Source organism: Enoplosus armatus, chromosome 1 (assembly GCF_043641665.1).
Source record: "Enoplosus armatus isolate fEnoArm2 chromosome 1, fEnoArm2.hap1, whole genome shotgun sequence".
Lineage (NCBI taxonomy): Eukaryota > Metazoa > Chordata > Actinopteri > Centrarchiformes > Enoplosidae > Enoplosus > Enoplosus armatus.
This window is the reverse complement of record NC_092180.1, coordinates 4,652,978-4,671,059: the sequence shown is the minus strand read 5'-3', so window position 1 is coordinate 4,671,059 and position 18,082 is coordinate 4,652,978. Positions and strand designations below refer to the sequence as shown.

The window sequence follows — 18,082 nt, the reverse complement described above, 5'->3', positions numbered from 1 at the left end:
TTTCAAGATCACAATAACGGTGTTTAAATGGTAAACTTTACATACAAAGCACACGAAAGCAAAACTTTGACATTTGAACAACATCATTTTGTACAACTAGACTGACTATTTAACTGAAACTCCGTAAATTAAAGAAGTGATTCATCGCCCAGCTACATTGTGTGCCACCTACTAAAGGCTCCCTGTAAGGACTGAACAAGTGAACGTTTTTTTAGGTTAAATATAACTACTGTTTGAAAAGCATTTAAATGACTATATTTCAACATGAAGCAGGTGTTAACAGCATTTCAATACATGTGCCGTTGAAATGCTGTTTAAACAGCTGGGATGTTACCTGGATATCTAAAAAACGTTTGAGAAATGAATGCCTGTGCTGTGCTGCACTATGCTGATTATCCATTTCAGGATGTATTCATTTTATTTTATTGAGGCTCTTTTCCACTTTGATTTAATCATCCACTGTCCCTGTTGTCATTTTCTGAAGATGATAGCACACAACCAAGAAGTGCTTTAGCTATTAGGCTGGAGAGTACTAAAAGGTCTATGCAGCAGGCTGAATATATATTGTTCAACTGTTTGTACTGTTGTTGTTGTTGTATGTACAACACACACTTCACGAAAACACCTCTCATTTCCACCCTCCTCCTACCCTCCATCTGTGTGATACTGGGCGGGGCGACTGGTCAACAGGGAGCAGGGTGAGCAGCGAGGGAGAGGAGGCGCACATGTGGGAAAGCAGGCTGAAACTGGTCCAGCATCAATTTTCATCATCTCTGTGGCAGCTGCTGCCTGGTTAGGTGATGGGAAGGAGGAGTGCACCACAACGACCGTGATGTTACAGAGCGGAGGATCAGCCCCCATCAAAGGATGTGGAGGAAGGTTTGGGTCTGTGTCTGTGTGTGTTTATGTGTCTGGAGGGCTGTTCCAGGGCAGGAACTTACCTCTGCAGATGGTGCCGTTGCCCACGTAGCCCGGCTTGCAGGTACACAGGTGTCCTCTGATGGTGTTGGTGCAGATGGCGTTCTCATCACACAAATTTTGGCCGCTGGTGCACTCGTCATGCTCTGAGGGAGAGAGAGAGAGAGAGAGACCCCGCAGTCAGGATAGCTGTGTGTATATGTGTGTTTGTTGTGTGAAAGATGGAGAGGTTGTTGGAAAAATCCTCATTTCTTTTTGAGATGAGCAGCCTGGAAACTCCACTGATGAGGGGACAGTCAACAAGCTAGTTGGCTGAGAACATGACGCCACAGCTGAGCTTTTCCCCCGTCAACAGCCAGCTTTCTGAACGTCCATGTTTCCAAACACCAGTTCTGCTTGGCGCGTTCAAAATGGATATGAAGTGAATTCTGTAACACAAAGGTTACTTCAAACAATGACAAAGGCACAGTTCTTTTTTCTAGTTGTACTTTAAAACCACTAATAGGTGGTCAGCAACAGCTGGTACATGCCAGGTGTGCTGACTGATTGCTCAGTATCAGCATCAATTAGCCTAATGATGCTGGCTTCGATAGGAGTGATTAGAGGGACACAAAATCAAGGAATATATCAACACTTAACATGAACAAAATCATAAACAAGAGTACATCTGTGTGTTTCCAATCCAGTTATTATAACTCATCAAAACAACGTAACATTATGATCAAAGCAGTTAACAATATATGATTTGTCTGTTTAAAAGGATTTGGCTACAGATGCAAACTGAACCAGTCACACTGCAGAAAAGAACATCCCATCAGTCAAGTCCTCTAAAGCCGACAGCAGAGAGTAGGACTGCTGTCATGTCAAAAAAAATGGGCTGGATAAATTCTGATCATAAAAATGAGAGGCTATTTTATTATAGAAAACAGTGCAAGGTCAGCAGTATGGAAATACGGCCACTTTTGTTTCATTCATGAAACACTGACTCACTAATGGTACACTGCATAGAGCTGTATGTACCGCACATGCTCAGGGTCAGTGTTTTATATTCTGCTGGGTAGCATGAACTGTTCTCTTGGCTTTTCGATGTTTGCTGTTAGCTCGAGGCCAGAGGGAGTAAGAGGTGGGTTTAGTGCTGCAGGCGGTTCATGATTAACCAGCACTAAGAGACCTTCTACTAAACAGTGATTCCGTCTCACTGCTCTGACGGTGTAAGTCAGGAAGGCTCACGTGTAGCTGCATAGCAAAACCTTAGCTTTGCTTTCCAGATGTTTGCTAAATTTCCTTATCTTTACTCAGACTTTGATGGTGTACTGCATCTGCTGAAGACCGTGGAGAAAGTTTAGGGAATATTCTGCTGGAAACTGGAGTGAGACCCAACTGAGTGTCAAGAACTCACCACCTGCAGCCTGAGAGGTGGCTCAGAAAAGTTTGTAGCTTGGATTTAAAACTTAAACTACTTCTGCAGCATAATCTGCTTTTCCACTGATATGTTCCAAAAATCTTAATTTTTCCAAAATATGGCTAAAAAGACAGCATGATACGCTGCTCCGCAAATGACAGATATAAGCAACTAACCGCTTGTATTTGGTCATACTTCAAAATATGAACATAGTGTGGGTATGAGTTGACAGCAGAAAATATAACATAATGCTTTATTAATGGTTTGAGAAGTTTATATGGACATTATATTTTATTTTATTGGTGAAACTGAATCACTGTTGGAATCGATTAGTACTCTTGGGCTGGAATATTCTCTGGTTTGCCAATTAGATTTCACTATATAAGAACTCATCAACTCATCAATTGAAATGATAACGGAAATAAAAAAATATTTTGACTAGTGTAAAGACGGGGTCAGTTCATGTGCTATAAATGTACATATTCCCCTACAAATGCTTTTCCCACCATCACATGTTAAAATACAGATATGTAAAATACATGTCTGCAACACTGGAGACATTCATTCTGATTCATAAGTGTTGAGAGTGTATCATGTCTTCGATACAGAATAACAATGACTGGTTTCTGTCCACTGATCAGCACTGCATCAGCCTGCTGCAGCACGTTAATCACACCAGAGTCAATATGTCACACATGACATACTACATGTTTCGCAAGTGAGTCCCACACTGAAAGACCCTGATGAGGCTGCTCTGGAGCTGACCTGAGGCACCCTGCTTAAGTGGCAATGTGCTATTGGAGAAAATGGAAATCTGATTCATCCATTTTTAAAAAAAAAGATAATTATAACAACATGAAATAATAATTGTGGATCTCTCTGTTGCTTATAAATATGGGATTAATTGATTACCAACATGTTTATTGATTTAACTCTCACTGCTGAGCTTATCAGACTGATTAAGCTGCAGTAAATGCATCTTCAATTAGAATCTAAGATGATTTTAGATGATTATGAACAATACATTAAAAAAAGCAACCTTTCATGATGCTGCAGTGGGGATTTACAATAACGCTATAGTATCTTTTTACATCAAACCATGAACTGTGTCTTTAAGTGCCAGTCAGGACCTGGCCTAAGGCTGCCTCCACTCACAAGGTGGGGACACACTAAAACACACTCCTCATTAATATGCAAAAGCTTTGGTGGGAGTCATGACTAATACATTCTCCTTAATTAATGAGTGGTGCTCATGAAGCCCCGAAGCGACTGGCAGAAATTATTTAGCTTTTCTCTTCCCAAGGATTTCCTCCCCACGTTGATCTATAACGTGGAGGTGAATGTCAACAGTGCTGGTTGGATGTGTAAGAGTTTATGTGAAGGGATATGAAAAGTAGGCTACATTAATGGTAGAGTAATGGAGGAAGAGTTACATGATTAAATATTCAGTGTGCTAATGGCCGTGAGCTGATGGAGGGGAGAGCAACACAATCAAAACACTGCTTATTAATGCTGTTTAATGTCTGCTGGCCAATTCGAAATTATAGAGTTGGAAGCATAAACAGACAGATGCAGCGGTTGAGTTGATTGATAATGAGTAAGTGAAAAACTGCCAAACTGAATAAGCAATAAATCCCTCCTAACACACAGGGGTCTCAGACTTTGTACTGAGAATAGACCATCAACAGCTCAACTGTTACGGCTGTAAGGTGTTCATCCTGATTGGCCAACGAGGTGCCGCTGGCCTGGGCATGTGCATACAAAGGAGGCTTACCAGCATCAGGAGAGGGGCTTCTGGCATGGGACTGCTGGTTTGTGCTGCCTCTCAGCCTGGGACTGTTGTGTTCCTTTTTGTTGTCCTTATTTAGTGTTTTGGTTGCGTACATGTCGTCATGCTCATTGATCCTGTGCGTCACAGCCTCCTTTCCAACTTACAAAGAAAAATATTTCATTCTTGAAATGCATTATGAAGCAAATGCTGTTGCGTCACATTTAAGATATGATGTAACCATTTATAAAGTGAAATACAGTAGAATTATGACTGAAATAGTGCGATGCATTTCTTTCATCATTGTATTAATTAACCAATGTGATCTCATGGGATAGCGTATAAATAGCACCCCACTTTTAAGGACATTTCGTGTGTGTGTTTCGTGTGTGTGTTTCGTGTGTGTACGCGTTTGGAGTTGGACATGCAGGAAAGGATGAAGTCAGGTGACCTCAGTCAGGTGACTTTCATCTTCATGGTAACAATAATAAACACGTGGTTAACAGTTAGATATAGATTTAGGCAAAACTACAAACTACTTGGTTCAGTTTAGGAAAAGTTAAAATGAGTCAACATTGACTTTTGGTCTCACATGGGACTTGAACAGTGGCCTCCAGCGTGAAAGTCCTGACTTTGTCCGTCTCCACTACATCACCTGATGTTTCTGCCTCTGTGATGTACGCATGTAAAATGTTAAAAGAACCATACCATCTGCCTCTGGCTGCAGACTTGTGGCGTTGTGTGTTCACATTGTGCTGCTCTGCATCATTCAGACAATATGATTGCAGGGGTGTCTTTCCAATTGATGAGCTGTTGTCGTCATTTGTCTCTGTGATTGGCACAGCAGTTACTCAGCAGTTACACAGCAGAGCCGTTGGACCAGTGATGGGAGCAGCTGAGAGCACTTGGAGATGCTCACACATGCTGTGTGCCCACAACCTTCTTAGAGCCTCTTGCGCAATTAACAAAGGGCCCATACTATTATAAAGTATAATGTATAATGTTATTGTTATTGTAAATATCCACGTCCACTAAGTTATTTGGTATTTAGCTTTTTATTGAGGATATCTGTCCAAAAGTAAGTAAGTGTAATGTCACATTAATATTTCAGTTCCAGGAAAAACATGTTTATGTTCTTTATTTTGCTAGTGATATAAAAGGTCTTATTAGATGAATGTATTCTGGATTAGGCGAAGGGCTGTTTAACATTGTGAGTCATTTGATTACATGTTGATTTAAAAAAAATAATGCTTAATACAACTTAAATATAACATTTCATGTTTGTATCTCTTTTGTATTTTTTGGCCAACACTCACTGGCTAATAGAGAATCTGCTTTTTAATGCACCTCTACACAGACCAGCTGTCGTTCGGTGGATGGACTGAAAATTTAATTACAGCTCTCACAGAATAATGAATGGAATGTATAAACCATCAGAGATTGATAAGATCTACCAGTTAGAGTAACCAAAGGGGGACTTTTTTTCCCCCTTCTACAATACAATAACCAAACTCTGTGATGAATGATCGTGTCAGTGGAAAGTTATTACATTGACAGTAGTAAGCTCAGTGATTCTCCTGGAGATGACAAAAACCTCGTCTGAACACGCTGAACCCATCTCTGTCACGTTTGGTCTGATTAGTGATGATTATGGAGTCATGCCGTGTCAGGCCTGGACATGTTGAGGTGACAAACGATGCATAATGACTGATCATCTGGACCACGGACAGCGGCCGTCACACTCAGGACGGCTGCTGCACTGTCAACACAGCGGAGAACGCAGGGTTATAGAGGAGGAGGAGCAGAGGGATGAGGGAGGTTGTTTCCCATTTCACAGAATTACTGGGACAAACAAAATGTTTCTCACCAATGAGGGCAGCTCAGAACCAGAGCTGCGTCCGAAATCAGTCCCTCGACCAGTCATTTCATTTTCCCTTAAATGAACATTTTGTCATCATCATCATCATCATCACTGAAAGCATTGCTTTGACCTTCTAAGGCCATAACAGTGCAGACGTGTTCACTTTCACTACACAAGGTGTTTCAGATTTAACACAAAATGCTGTATTTTCTTTCTGTAAGTTAGAAAGTGGTTTCAAGCCTCGGGATAAATGCTAATTTTCTGCTCAAGTTGAAACATTTTCAATTCACGGACAGCTATTAGCCTCCATTTGCACTGCCTACAGCTAATAATTTGAGTCCACTCACCTCTTCACATCGACTTTGTATGTAATCATGGCAGATGTAAAATTGACTTAATGTTCAGTCTGAGTTAAACACTGAAATAAAATGTGAGGAGGCGATGGTGTAAAGCAAGCTCAGTCGTCATCCCGTCTCCTACAAACAGTCAAGGCTTTCTTTTAACCATGACGACAATCTTTCCCTAACCTTAACCAACCAGTTTTAGCTGCCAAGACGAAACCTTAATCACAGAGGTGGCACATCAGAAAACAGTCATGTGAATGGGAACCTGAACAGTCATGTATTACACGTTTGGCAGGCATCAACAAAGTTGTGCCATCAGAAAATTCTCCTGAAACATTTTGGAAGGCAATGACGCCCGTTTTACAGTATTCAACTTTATATTTGATATCTTTACCAAACGTTCTGTTTTACATTCTTTTCCACTTCCGTCTGTGATTGATGGCTTCTCACTTCTTCTTGCCCGTCATGCAAACAATCTTATAATTCGAGCTTCCTGGACTGCTGCTCTTACACTGAGCAAGACAGGAAGCTAAATGTCTCAAACATTTATTGAAATGTAAATCTATTAATGGTGCAGCTTAAGTAGCTCTGACCTGTTATCAGCTACTTAACCTTCCGGACACAATAGGAGATCCAGAATCAGTTTGGCCTCTTGGTTCTGCTGATGTTTGCATCATGTTATTATGTTATTTGTTGGCTTTCTTGGTTCTCAGTAAACTTAATGCCATTGGGTTTTGGACTCTTCAGAAGAACAAAGACATCTTGTCTTGTCAGAAATTGGGATAAAATATATTTTTCATCATACTTCTGCATCTGCAATGTCCAATGTCTGTCATGTTTGAAAAAGTTACATCGTCTATATCCATTTTTTTCTTGACACATGACAAAAAACTATAGATGTCAGAAAATGTTGGAAGTGTGACCTTAATGTGTCCTTAAGTCTCTGAAACTGCACAAAGAACTTCGGAGTGATGCAGCAGTGGTTTATTGGAAAAGTAGTTATTATGGTATAACTCAACGCATGTAGTCCATATTTAGATTTAGCAATGTCCAGTACAATTTAGTAATCAAATCTCATTTGTGTGCAAGAATGACAACAAATGTTCTCAGCTTAAAAGCTCTTTCTCCACATCAACCGTCTCTCTTCCTGCCAGTAAACAGCAGCAGTGGTGTCTCCACACAACACGTTATCTTTTTATACCCTTTTTGTTGGATGCCTATTTATACTTGTCTTTTGGAGTTCTGTTACTTTCTCTGAATACACACATTTTACTCAAACCGGATTGGCGATGTCAATTCACATTATGTTTTTCATGTCACAAAGAAACTGAATTATAGTCAGTGTTGTTCATGTCATAGAAGTGATGTCTGCCGACATTTCTTCTCTCAGATTTCATCTGTCTTCTGGTCCTATTTCAACGCTTTTTTTGTGAAAGAGACAGACTCTGTGTATAAGGGGATCTATGAGTAAAACCAACACCTCATAATTCACTTTCACTTTGCATAATACATTTCTAAAACATGTCCTCATCTTTTAAGCTCTTACCGTCGTCTCATTCAATAATGTCAAGCAGAACACTTCAGTAATGTGAAATTTAATGACCAGTGACAAGCCCATAAAAAAGAACAGCGCACGGCAGGATTTTTCAAGGGTTTTTTCTGACTTTTTTTTTTTTTCCCAACGCAAAGTCGTCATGCTCACTTTCTGCCTCGGCCTTGCTGCTCACCTTGACGTGATGTGAACTCAGCAGAGATCTGTCCCGTGTCACGGGGGAAAAAATATTGATTGCCTGTCATAGCATTTAGCCTGGAGGACATGGATTCCCATGAAATTAGTTGGAGAACATTTCTGATTTTCCTGCAGTAATCCACATGCAGTTCAAGAGGATGTTTTCTTTTGACCCACCGGTCAATGAATTCCAATTTTCAAAGCTGCCTCTCAGTACTACTGCATGCAAGCCATATGTGCGCTCAGAAATATGGAGATTTTATTATTAAAATTTAATTAAGACAAAGTGGGGTTTAATGGGATCCCTTGCATAGGGCAGTGTACAATTGGGGACCGTAATGTATTCTGGTGACTTTTTAAGACTGCTTCTCGCTTTACGATGCAGACTTCTATTTCCCTTTATCTCCAGTATAATTTATGTCATCACCAAACTAAGGAACTCAGGTAAGGTAGAAAACTCCATATAAAGTAATAAAGCAATAAAGTAATAAAGGAAAACTTGTTAGCAAACAGTTGTCTATACACATCCAGCAGATATGGAGCAACATTAGCATTCACTTTGGAGTCGTGTTTTCGGCCACCGGATGAATGTAAGTCCTGTTTTGGTCTCCATCAGCTCTTGTGAAAAATAGCTGGCTCTTTAGCACCTAAATGCTCCAGTATGTTCATCAGCTAGTTACTAACTTTGTCTGTCCGCTTTAGTGCCGGGCAGGTAACATACAAAGGGTTTTTGGATCTTTGTTGCTGAAAACAGCTGCTTGCTGCACCTGGAAGTGCTGATAAGGTCAAGGTAAACTTTATTATCCCAAATAAAGAAATTGGGGTGGTCAAGGTGTGAAAGTATGCAAAACAGATATAAATACAAATGTACAATACACACTTGTATGCACACACTCTCAGAGAGAGAGCATTTCCATGCACCCTCGCTCTAGCATACGCTGACACACACACTCTAATATAGACACTAAACACTTCTACATGCAGTGGGCTACATGATCCCTGCGAAACGAAATCCACACCCACATTAATCAACTAATAAATATTTTGCACCACAGGGACGGATTTCATAGGGATTACCAATAAACATAGCCCTGACCAGAATACCATCAAACCCTGTGTTTTTGTACTGTCCTTCTCATTTAACAGTCAAATTGCTGAAGGAACAAAAGACTTGCTAAACCTGACTGTTCTTATTTACCTTTGCAGAAACCTTCCTTCGCCGCCTCTCAGAACACACACATTCGCAGGAAATGGAGCCTTATTTATAAGGACAAGAGTCTTGCTCTGAACAAGCAGCGATAGCATGAACTTTACAATTTCTTTACTTTTTTAAAACTACTTTTAAATGTAAATAAGTACATTTTGCAACAAAAATGGGGCAGGAAAGTGTGTGTGTGATATAGTCACATGTTATTATTACCATGAAGCACTTTAAAACACAAGTGCTTCTAATCGTGCTGTAAATATGTTCTGTTATATCATGAATTACAGCCGCTTCTTTAGTGCCGTTTAGTAGCGTTCAGTTTGCTATATAGTGTCCTGACCATCCAGTTAATTTCCTCTCTCTGTGTAGCTGCAGCACAGAGCCTGCAAGATAATGCAATTCATCTATTACCCAATGAAATATATAGCTCAAGCCAATAAAGAAGCTTAGGCTGCAACTCACAATAATGAAAGCATGTTCCATTAATGTGCTCTGTCAGTAAACATCCATCCCATGGCCACGGCGCATTATTATTCCACACGTCTCCATGTCCATTCAGCCAGGGAAACCGCAAGACATTGCATCAAAGAAGAAGCAACAAAAGCTTACGGAAAAAGCAGTGTATCGTAAAGACAGACATCACTCTGGACGGTTGTACAGTCTGCCGACGAGCAGGAAGAAACACTCCTTACATCAAACCTTTATAGAGAAGCTAAATATAAACGCCGGCTCCTCAGAGCCAATTACAAATGTCAGAAAGTGAGGAACTAAGGTAAACTTATCTGACTCCTTCCCAAACTGTGCTTGATGGGCTTATTAAATTGGTTGGTGCCGAGCCAGCCTGACAGCGTGACCTCCATTTTTGAACAGTTAATGTATACAGGGAGGGTTGCCAAGGTTTCCAGACTCGTCACACCTGAGCTCCACATTCATTACATGTATAATTGGAATTGGATTTGATCAAATTTTCATTAAACATATAATGTGTCTTGGGGGGATGCAGCCTTTCCCAATGCTAGGATTTTGGAGAATATATGTAACAACTGATGCATGAAATTAATGGCAGCTTCTTTTTGGTCAGCCATACAGCAGAAACTGAGCATCTTGTCTATGAACAGCAGGTTGATAAGAAAATAAAAAAGTCAAGTATTGATCAGTAGAGTGCAGATGAGGATAGATGAGAAATATACATTAGAGGATCAAAGGCGGCAGCGATTAGTGGACTGAAAGCAACCACTTACTCAATCAATACAGTAAAATACCAGCACGTGTTTATGTCAGCTAAAGGGACAATAAAGGAGTCGCAGCTGGGCAGACTAATTATATTCATTAAAGCTTGATTGATTTTTAAATCAATATTGATATTTTAAAGTAAAAAAAAACAAACAAATCCAATAACTTATCGCTTTTCCTTTTTACACAAACACTTAACATATATACACATACACAAATCTATGATCCATCAAAACAGGTGCGACAAAGGTTATAAACAATTAATTTTACTATCACTTATTACAGTTATAAATATTGGATGACAGTAAACAAGCTTTGGTTGGCTGGACTCGGAGATGATGTTTTTTTAGAGCTGCAGGAGGCTCGTCCTCGTGGCCAACTTCCTGCCAGAGTCCATGTCTCCTAAATCTCTACTTCAGAGGTGGTGAGTAAAATGTTATTATATGAAAATAGCTCACTGACAAATAGCCAAATTTTGCATAACCTCATTATAAATAATAACAAAAAATTAAGATATTTGAATTTAAGAATAAGTGTCATCAATATATAAAAGTTTTAGCCTAAAAACATTTTTCTACTGGAACCTCTATTTGTATATCTGCCAACAATCAGCTACTGTTTGTGATAGACTGATATCAGCCAGTAATACTGGCCATATGATATATTGTTCAAATAGTAACAGTTCTGACACTGCAGGTCCGCTAAGAGTATAAAAGCTGCAGCTTCACAGTCACTGAGCTCTTTAATCTATGAGAGAGTTTCAGCGTCTTCACCCAGTCATACAGTGTGCAAAGCTACCGCTTCTAATAGACGAGGAATTCATTTTAAAATGGCTTTAGTACCCTTTATCTCCAGACCTGAGTTGAACCTGCTGTTGGAGTTTATTTACCGGACCGAGCCGAGAGGAAGGAAGGACCTTAAACCTCTCATTCCCGCAGTTTAATCTGTATCTGCGAGTCTCATCAGCACCTGCTTAATGCAGAAAACAATTCCTCTAAAACCCAGCGATCATAAGATTAGTACACAGTGGGAGTTGGACAATTACCTATGACACACAACTATTATCCACCAACACATGAAGTCAGAGATCATAATGACCTTCCGCAGGGGAAATCACTTGAGTTCTGCTTGCACTGCACCATAAAGACTGAAGGTAAACATGGTATCGTCTACACTTTAGCAAACTGGAGTCTAAACTCAACACATTGTTTGCAATTGAAAATAAATATCTATTTTACAAGTGTCCCTCCTGGGTGTATTTGCCCAATAACCAGGAAAGCTTTTCTATTCCTCAGAAGGAAACATCTTCTGAAGGGTTCGATCACATTGGATGTGTTTTCGCAGAAGGGTGCATTTTTCGAATTGATTTGAGTATGTTTGGGGCATTTTGCATGCACCTTACGCGTTGCTTTGGAGTTTCAGACAAGTTTTAGATCCGTTTGCCTGTAATTCCTATGTCTTCTGCTCACCTGAACTGAGCATAGAACGTAAAATGTATGGTAGAATGTAACCTCAGAGCGATAATGATCACAGCTGCACAGGGAGTAAAGCATCACAGCTGGGTTTGTTAGCAAGATCCCTGATAGCTGTTTGGCAGACACCTCAAACTTATTGAAAAGAAAGCCAGAGGCTGGATCACCAGCCAGGCAAAGCAGCAAAGTGCCCTAAGGCACCAGACCACCAGTAGACCTGAAAGCTGTTTGGGTATTTGCACCACTAAGCACAGTATCAACTGACACGATAAGGGCCTTCAGATTTTCTTTTAAAACCTTTTTAAAAACACAGATACTGACAAATTAAATACTATGAAATATGTATACACAATCAATTGCACATCAAATGTCCTTTAAATGGGGACACCAACATACAGACAGCAGAGGAAGTCAACTGTGCTGTTGCTCAGTCTGTTGGGACTCAACCCTAACTGGTTGAGGGGCACCCCGTAACTCTAACATCTCTCCCCCAGTTGCATGTCTATGGTCTATACATGTGTGTGCATGGTTCTATTTCGGGCCTGTGTGTGCAAAATTCGAGTGAAAATGCTTAATTTCCCAAAAGGGATTAATTAAAGGAATTCTTCTTAAACGTGGATGTGACGACAGCTCTGTGGCATTTTGAGAAAGTGAGGTGTAGAACTCACACTTCCTGCCACCTCTCGTTTTCCCTCGGCCCGCCTCCTGTCTCCCCTGAGGTGCTACCTGCTTCCATAGAGGTGAAATCAAGTGGAACCACAATTACCGCTGCTTCCTATTGTTTACAGGGTGCTGTCTTCACAAAGGACAGGCTCCTCTGCTAGGCAGGAGAGACACAGAGAGATGAGGCTGAGAGTGTCCAATGCAAAAGGTGATACATGATGTGTTGTGTTAAAGCTGCAATATGTGACATTTTATTCCTCTGGAATATTGAGGGTAAGTTTGTTAACTGTATGGTGTCTACAGTTTGTGGGTGGACGAAGGTAAGAGCTGTCTGATGTCCATAGAGACACACTTATAGTGCACGCACACTGGCCTGAAGGAACAAACACATGTCTGCCATCAGACACATGTCTCCTGCGGTCCCTGTGTTTTATCTCACTTCTGCTTTATTGTAACGGTTAGGTGACTTCTGTCTGAGGACGCGTATGTGATGTTACCATACGGTTCCTCCCCCCGGAGTGGAGAACATGAAAGTTAGAACCTGCATCGTTTATTCACAACAACAAAAAAACATGGAAAAGCTTTCTAAAATTATGAGGAGCTGTTGTGCACAAACAGCGGATGTTGTTACAGACTGACAAAGGCTAAAGAGAAGAAATGCAATTTCTAAGGGGCTAAGTAACAACAGTTTTGAGGTGCTTGTACTTGCATATTTAGGTGGCAATCCATGCTACTTTGTACTACTGCACTATTCCAGTGAGTAATATTGAACTTTTTATTTCGCTATAGTTACTGGGTACTTTGCAGATTAAGATTTTACATACATAACATTTGATCAACTAAGTGATGCACTGTCATAGAATAAACTACCCATTCTTATTCTTATTATTATCAATATTATGATACTGAAGTACATTTTGGTGATAATAATAATTCTAAATATTCTTATCTGAACCCAGTGCAGTTTAGGATTTACAAAATCCAGCTGTTGTTAAATTTCTATTGCCAGGCCATCACCATCATGTTGATTGTGTTACTAATTAGCAGGGGGTGTGGTTAGCACTTTGGAGTTTCTGAGAATATATATATATAATATATACATACACCAGTTAGAGAAAACAATTTATAGTGCACATTCTGATGTCTGGAGGTAACTTTCTTCAAGGGCTGCTAGAACTAGACTGAGTATATTTACTTTTCAAATCAGCATTTTCTCTGCTTGACTGTGCTGTATCTGCTGTGTTGGTTGACAAATCATTTTATCTAATTGTGTGCTGTTCTTGTGGTGTTAGAAGACTTTAATCTGATTTCTAACTAATCTGAAGCCAGTGGGTTAAGAGAGCTCATTCTCAAAACATTTAGACATTTCCCTGATCTCCCTGAAATCTGATTCAAGGCACCGGTACCGCAAAAAGCTCAGGCGCATCCTACGGATCTACGACACGGTCAAACCGTACACCCGAGCCCGCCCACTATGTTCTGCTACTGCCAATCGGCTTGCTACTCCCTCACTACAAGGGGGGCCCAGCTACCGCTCAGCAAAAACATGACTGTTTGCGGCACTGGCTCCACAATGGTGGAACAAGCTCGCCATTGACCAGGATTGATCAGGATAGCAGAAACTGTACACATCTTCTGCCACAGACTGAAAATTCATCTGTTCAGGCTGCACCTTGGCCCATAAAATAAAAATAAATAAATAAATAAACCCTTTCTCTATCTCGTATAGTTTCTAAATGTAGCACATTTGTTGATGTACTTGCACGATTCTTGCAATTCTTTGATTATAACCACGTGGTTGAAACGCACTCATTGTAAGCCACTTTGGATAAAAGCGTCGGCTAAATGAATGTAATGTAAATGTAATGTTAACCTTCCCAATGTATGTTTGTTTGCACATTTGTTTCCTTCCTGGTCGCCGCTCGTTTGGGGAGGTATGAGGAGGCGATATCGCAGAACAAAGTGACATCAGTGCATACCTTTTATTATGATTAATGATAAAAGCTTCAAAACTCCACACACCAAAGCTAATTTCAGCCTCTACTATTCAATCAGAGCAGCTACTGTATTTCCTGAGTTAAATTTCTCCTCGCTAATCACTTGATAGAACCAGAAAGTAGTTTCCACTGTGTCTGTGTGTGTCCTGTTTAATGCAGTGACAATAATGTCATTACCAAAAACCTTTCCAAATCCAGTCACAATGAAGAACAATACAGGTTTCAGCACGACGCACCAATTACAGAAGCTAATGTGCAATCGTGTTAGCGTTGTGAAATGTGAGCAGTCGCCTCCCTGCGCTGTGAACGCTAACTCTGTTTTACATTCATGCAGAGGATCTGAAACCCTCGAGAAGAAGCTGCAGAAGAAGCAGGAAGAGGGAAAAGGAGAGGGAGAGAGGATTTATCTCTCCCAGCAGATGTAGAGAGTGCTCCTGGGGCTCCCAGTCAGCAGCCAGGACAGTTTACAAGCTGCAAAATAGATTGATTGTCTATGGATCCCTGTCCCTGCCTGGCTGCCAACTCTGAGCTAATTAAAGAACACTTCTCTGGAGAAACACTGAGCAGCAACCAAGCACATCCTATTCACTCTCAAGAAAACATGTTGCTCTAAACCCCTTCAGTAGGAAAACATTGTAAAACAGCTATGCCAGAACAGATGTCACTGTACTGTACTTTGTCCTGATATTCAGCTGTGAGAGGGCCAGGGATGTAGAGAAAGGAGGATATTTTTAATCCGAATATTTACCGCAGATGAGCCATTAAAAAACTGAATGGCTGCAATCGCCCCTTCTTCTTCCATCGCATGCTGATTCTCCCAACCTTTAAACAGACAGATGCTGGGGTATTCACCAATCAGTTTGCATTTATTTCTCAGCATGCCTTGATTTCAGATAACAAAAGATACAGCGTCACAGTCGGAGAGCCATGTGGCCGGCAGTTCTCGGAAGCTTTCATTTTCTGACACATTTTGAAATCACTGCAGGCTGTCATGAGTCAGTGTGAAACTGCAACCAATTTCATTTAGGGGTAATACTGACAAAGAGGGGAGGGAATGTACATGTCAGATTCAATATTAATAATTTACTTTCCTTATATGAAAAGGTGGAAAGTAAGAATATCTACTCAAGTACTAGACCTCTGGACAATTGTGAGCTGCTTTACTTGAGTATTGCCATGACTGTGACAGCACTGTTTTAATGGTGTTAAAACACACAGTTTCATTCCCTCTTTGAGCCATGACTAAAGAGTCTACAGCCACTGTATTGTTATTCTTTTTCATCATCGCATCCATATCGCCAAGAATTGTGGGTAATTTTCCTAGCCTGGTCTGGTGAAGTCTCCACCACAAGCAGACTCTCTTGAAGTCTCTTGCAGCCCCTTGAGGACTTGATGAACTGTGGATTTAGACAGCCCTCGGCACTAGCGGACTTCCCGGAAACACATTTCATATATATTATGCAGAAATACGATCACAAACTAGCAATTTGTGCTCACTTTTTCTCTCCGTCACAACTTTACACTCAGAGTTGCCCAAACCAAGGTGGGAAGAGATCCAGGATCCCCTGGACCACTTGAAGAATAACTGATTTCACAAAGTTGCAGTAAGTTCACTCAAGTAAAGAAGGAAAATCTACCACTAGTTTTATGATCGTTACACTGACTGTCTGTTTGTGTGTGTGCCATTATGTAATAAGATCTGATGAGTCAGCATTGTGTTTTCATGCATGCAGACCTACCGGTGCAGGAGTATTCATCCACTCTGATGAAGCCTGGCAGACAGTCACAGCGATGGCTGCCGGGCAGGTTGACACACACCGTGTTGGACTGGCAGTAATGCATCTGGGTCGCACACTCGTCAATATCTGAGGACAAACAGAGCAGATACAGTGAATAGATAAGTCCCTGAGAGTTCTCTGAAGACACACTCAGGACACACAGAACGGTTTCTCGGGCGACTGATGTAGCAGGTGGATGAAGCTCAATGAGCTGTTGCCTTAATCTCATTATCTCTGGGTGTCACCTTGTTGCTTACAGTTATGTTGCCCATCCAAAAATGGTCCCAAAAATTGCCTTCACTCATCAATCACACAGACAAACAAGGCAACTTTTGTATTGTTTATTCAGAGAAATAGATAGAGAGTTCCAGGCAAGAGAGGCCAGGAAATAAAGACAAGGGGGAGAAAAGGAAATAAAGGTAAAAAGGAAAAGACAGGAAAGGTGATAAGAGGAAAGTAAGGAACTGAGAAAGCTGATGAAACAAGGACAGCAAGAGGAGCAGCATCTTTCCTGAGATCCGTAATGTTCGCTAATATGTTACATTACAGCCTCTCTCCCTTCCTAATGTAGCTTGAAAGACATTGTATGAGCATTAAAACACAGAGCTCAGGGAGGCATTAGCTGAGCTGGATGACTGCTGATGAAATGGGATCGGAAACACACAAGGGAGGTGTTATGAAGAAGGGCCTAAATTTGTGTGTATGTGTACAGTGCCGAGTATTTATGTGGATGTGAGCGGCAGAGAACCAGTTTCCTGAGGCAAACAGGCCTTTCCACCACTTAAGGGAGTCTGTACGCTACACTTAAGGGAAGGAGAGAGTGAGGAGAGTATTTCCATATCCTCTCCTTGGATAAATACATTCCAGCTTTGAGGTTTTCAGCTCACACTTTCCCCTTACAACAGAATGAATTTGTATGAAGTATGTAATTGACTTACATGCAACACCCAGAGGTTTTTTCTCTGTAAATTTCATCCTTGGAGAGTGTACAGTAGGAGTGTTGAATTGCACAATCAAAGAGAAACGGATCGTGTATTCAGGCGTACAAAGCCTTGCCGGCCTTCAGCATAAAAAGCATTGATCTGCTACATCAAAAACATGGAACTTACTCAAGTGCTTTGAGGCTGCGAAATAGTACCTGAATCCAATTCTCATCTTGTCCTGAAGCACTACTCCACCCTGAAAGCTGCTCATCTGATTACCCTTCATTGGCGAACAGGCGTCAAAGTGTTGTTTAGGCCTGACGGTGGCCGGCCTGTGATGTCGCCGAAAGAAACGGCCTCAATAATTCAAAGTCGAGAGCTCGCTGCTTTTGTCAGCTTTCATTTAAAGTGGGAAAAGCATCTACTGTCATTTCTGATGCATGATGAGGCTTACTGATCTCTGTCGTTCGAAGGTCCGTCATCCAGTGTTCGTAATAACTGTGCGTGTGTCTGAATGTCTGTGTGGGTGTATGTGTTCGCCCTCTGCAGCCTCCTCTGGGAGCGTCGTAGCAGGTGAGGTCTGCTGACAGAACTGGAACTGTCATTTCACACAGGGGGGAATTCATTTTTTTGCTTTTGCCGGTGTGTCTCTCTCTCTCTGTCTCTCCCTCCCTCCGCCTCCACCCCAGACCCCCCCCCCCCCCCCCCCCCACACCTCCCTCCCCCCTGTGAGCTCACTTTCTTCATCTCTCTGCTGCTTTATTCATGCTGTGATGTAGGTCAGGGCTGG

The 18,082-nt window shown here is 41.2% G+C and overlaps 1 protein-coding gene across 1 annotated transcript in view; it reads right to left on the bottom strand.

Moving 5' to 3' along the window:
- LOC139282486 (protein kinase C-binding protein NELL1-like) overlaps nucleotides 1-18,082 on the bottom strand; it is a 203,036-nt gene that overhangs the window by 43,185 nt on the left and 141,769 nt on the right. The window contains exons 13-14 of the mRNA XM_070902231.1: nucleotides 16,331-16,456; nucleotides 942-1,064 (exon numbers count right to left, since the gene is read on the bottom strand). Coding sequence (XP_070758332.1) covers nucleotides 942-1,064; nucleotides 16,331-16,456 — 249 coding nt within the window. The remainder of the gene's footprint in view (nucleotides 1-941; nucleotides 1,065-16,330; nucleotides 16,457-18,082) is intronic.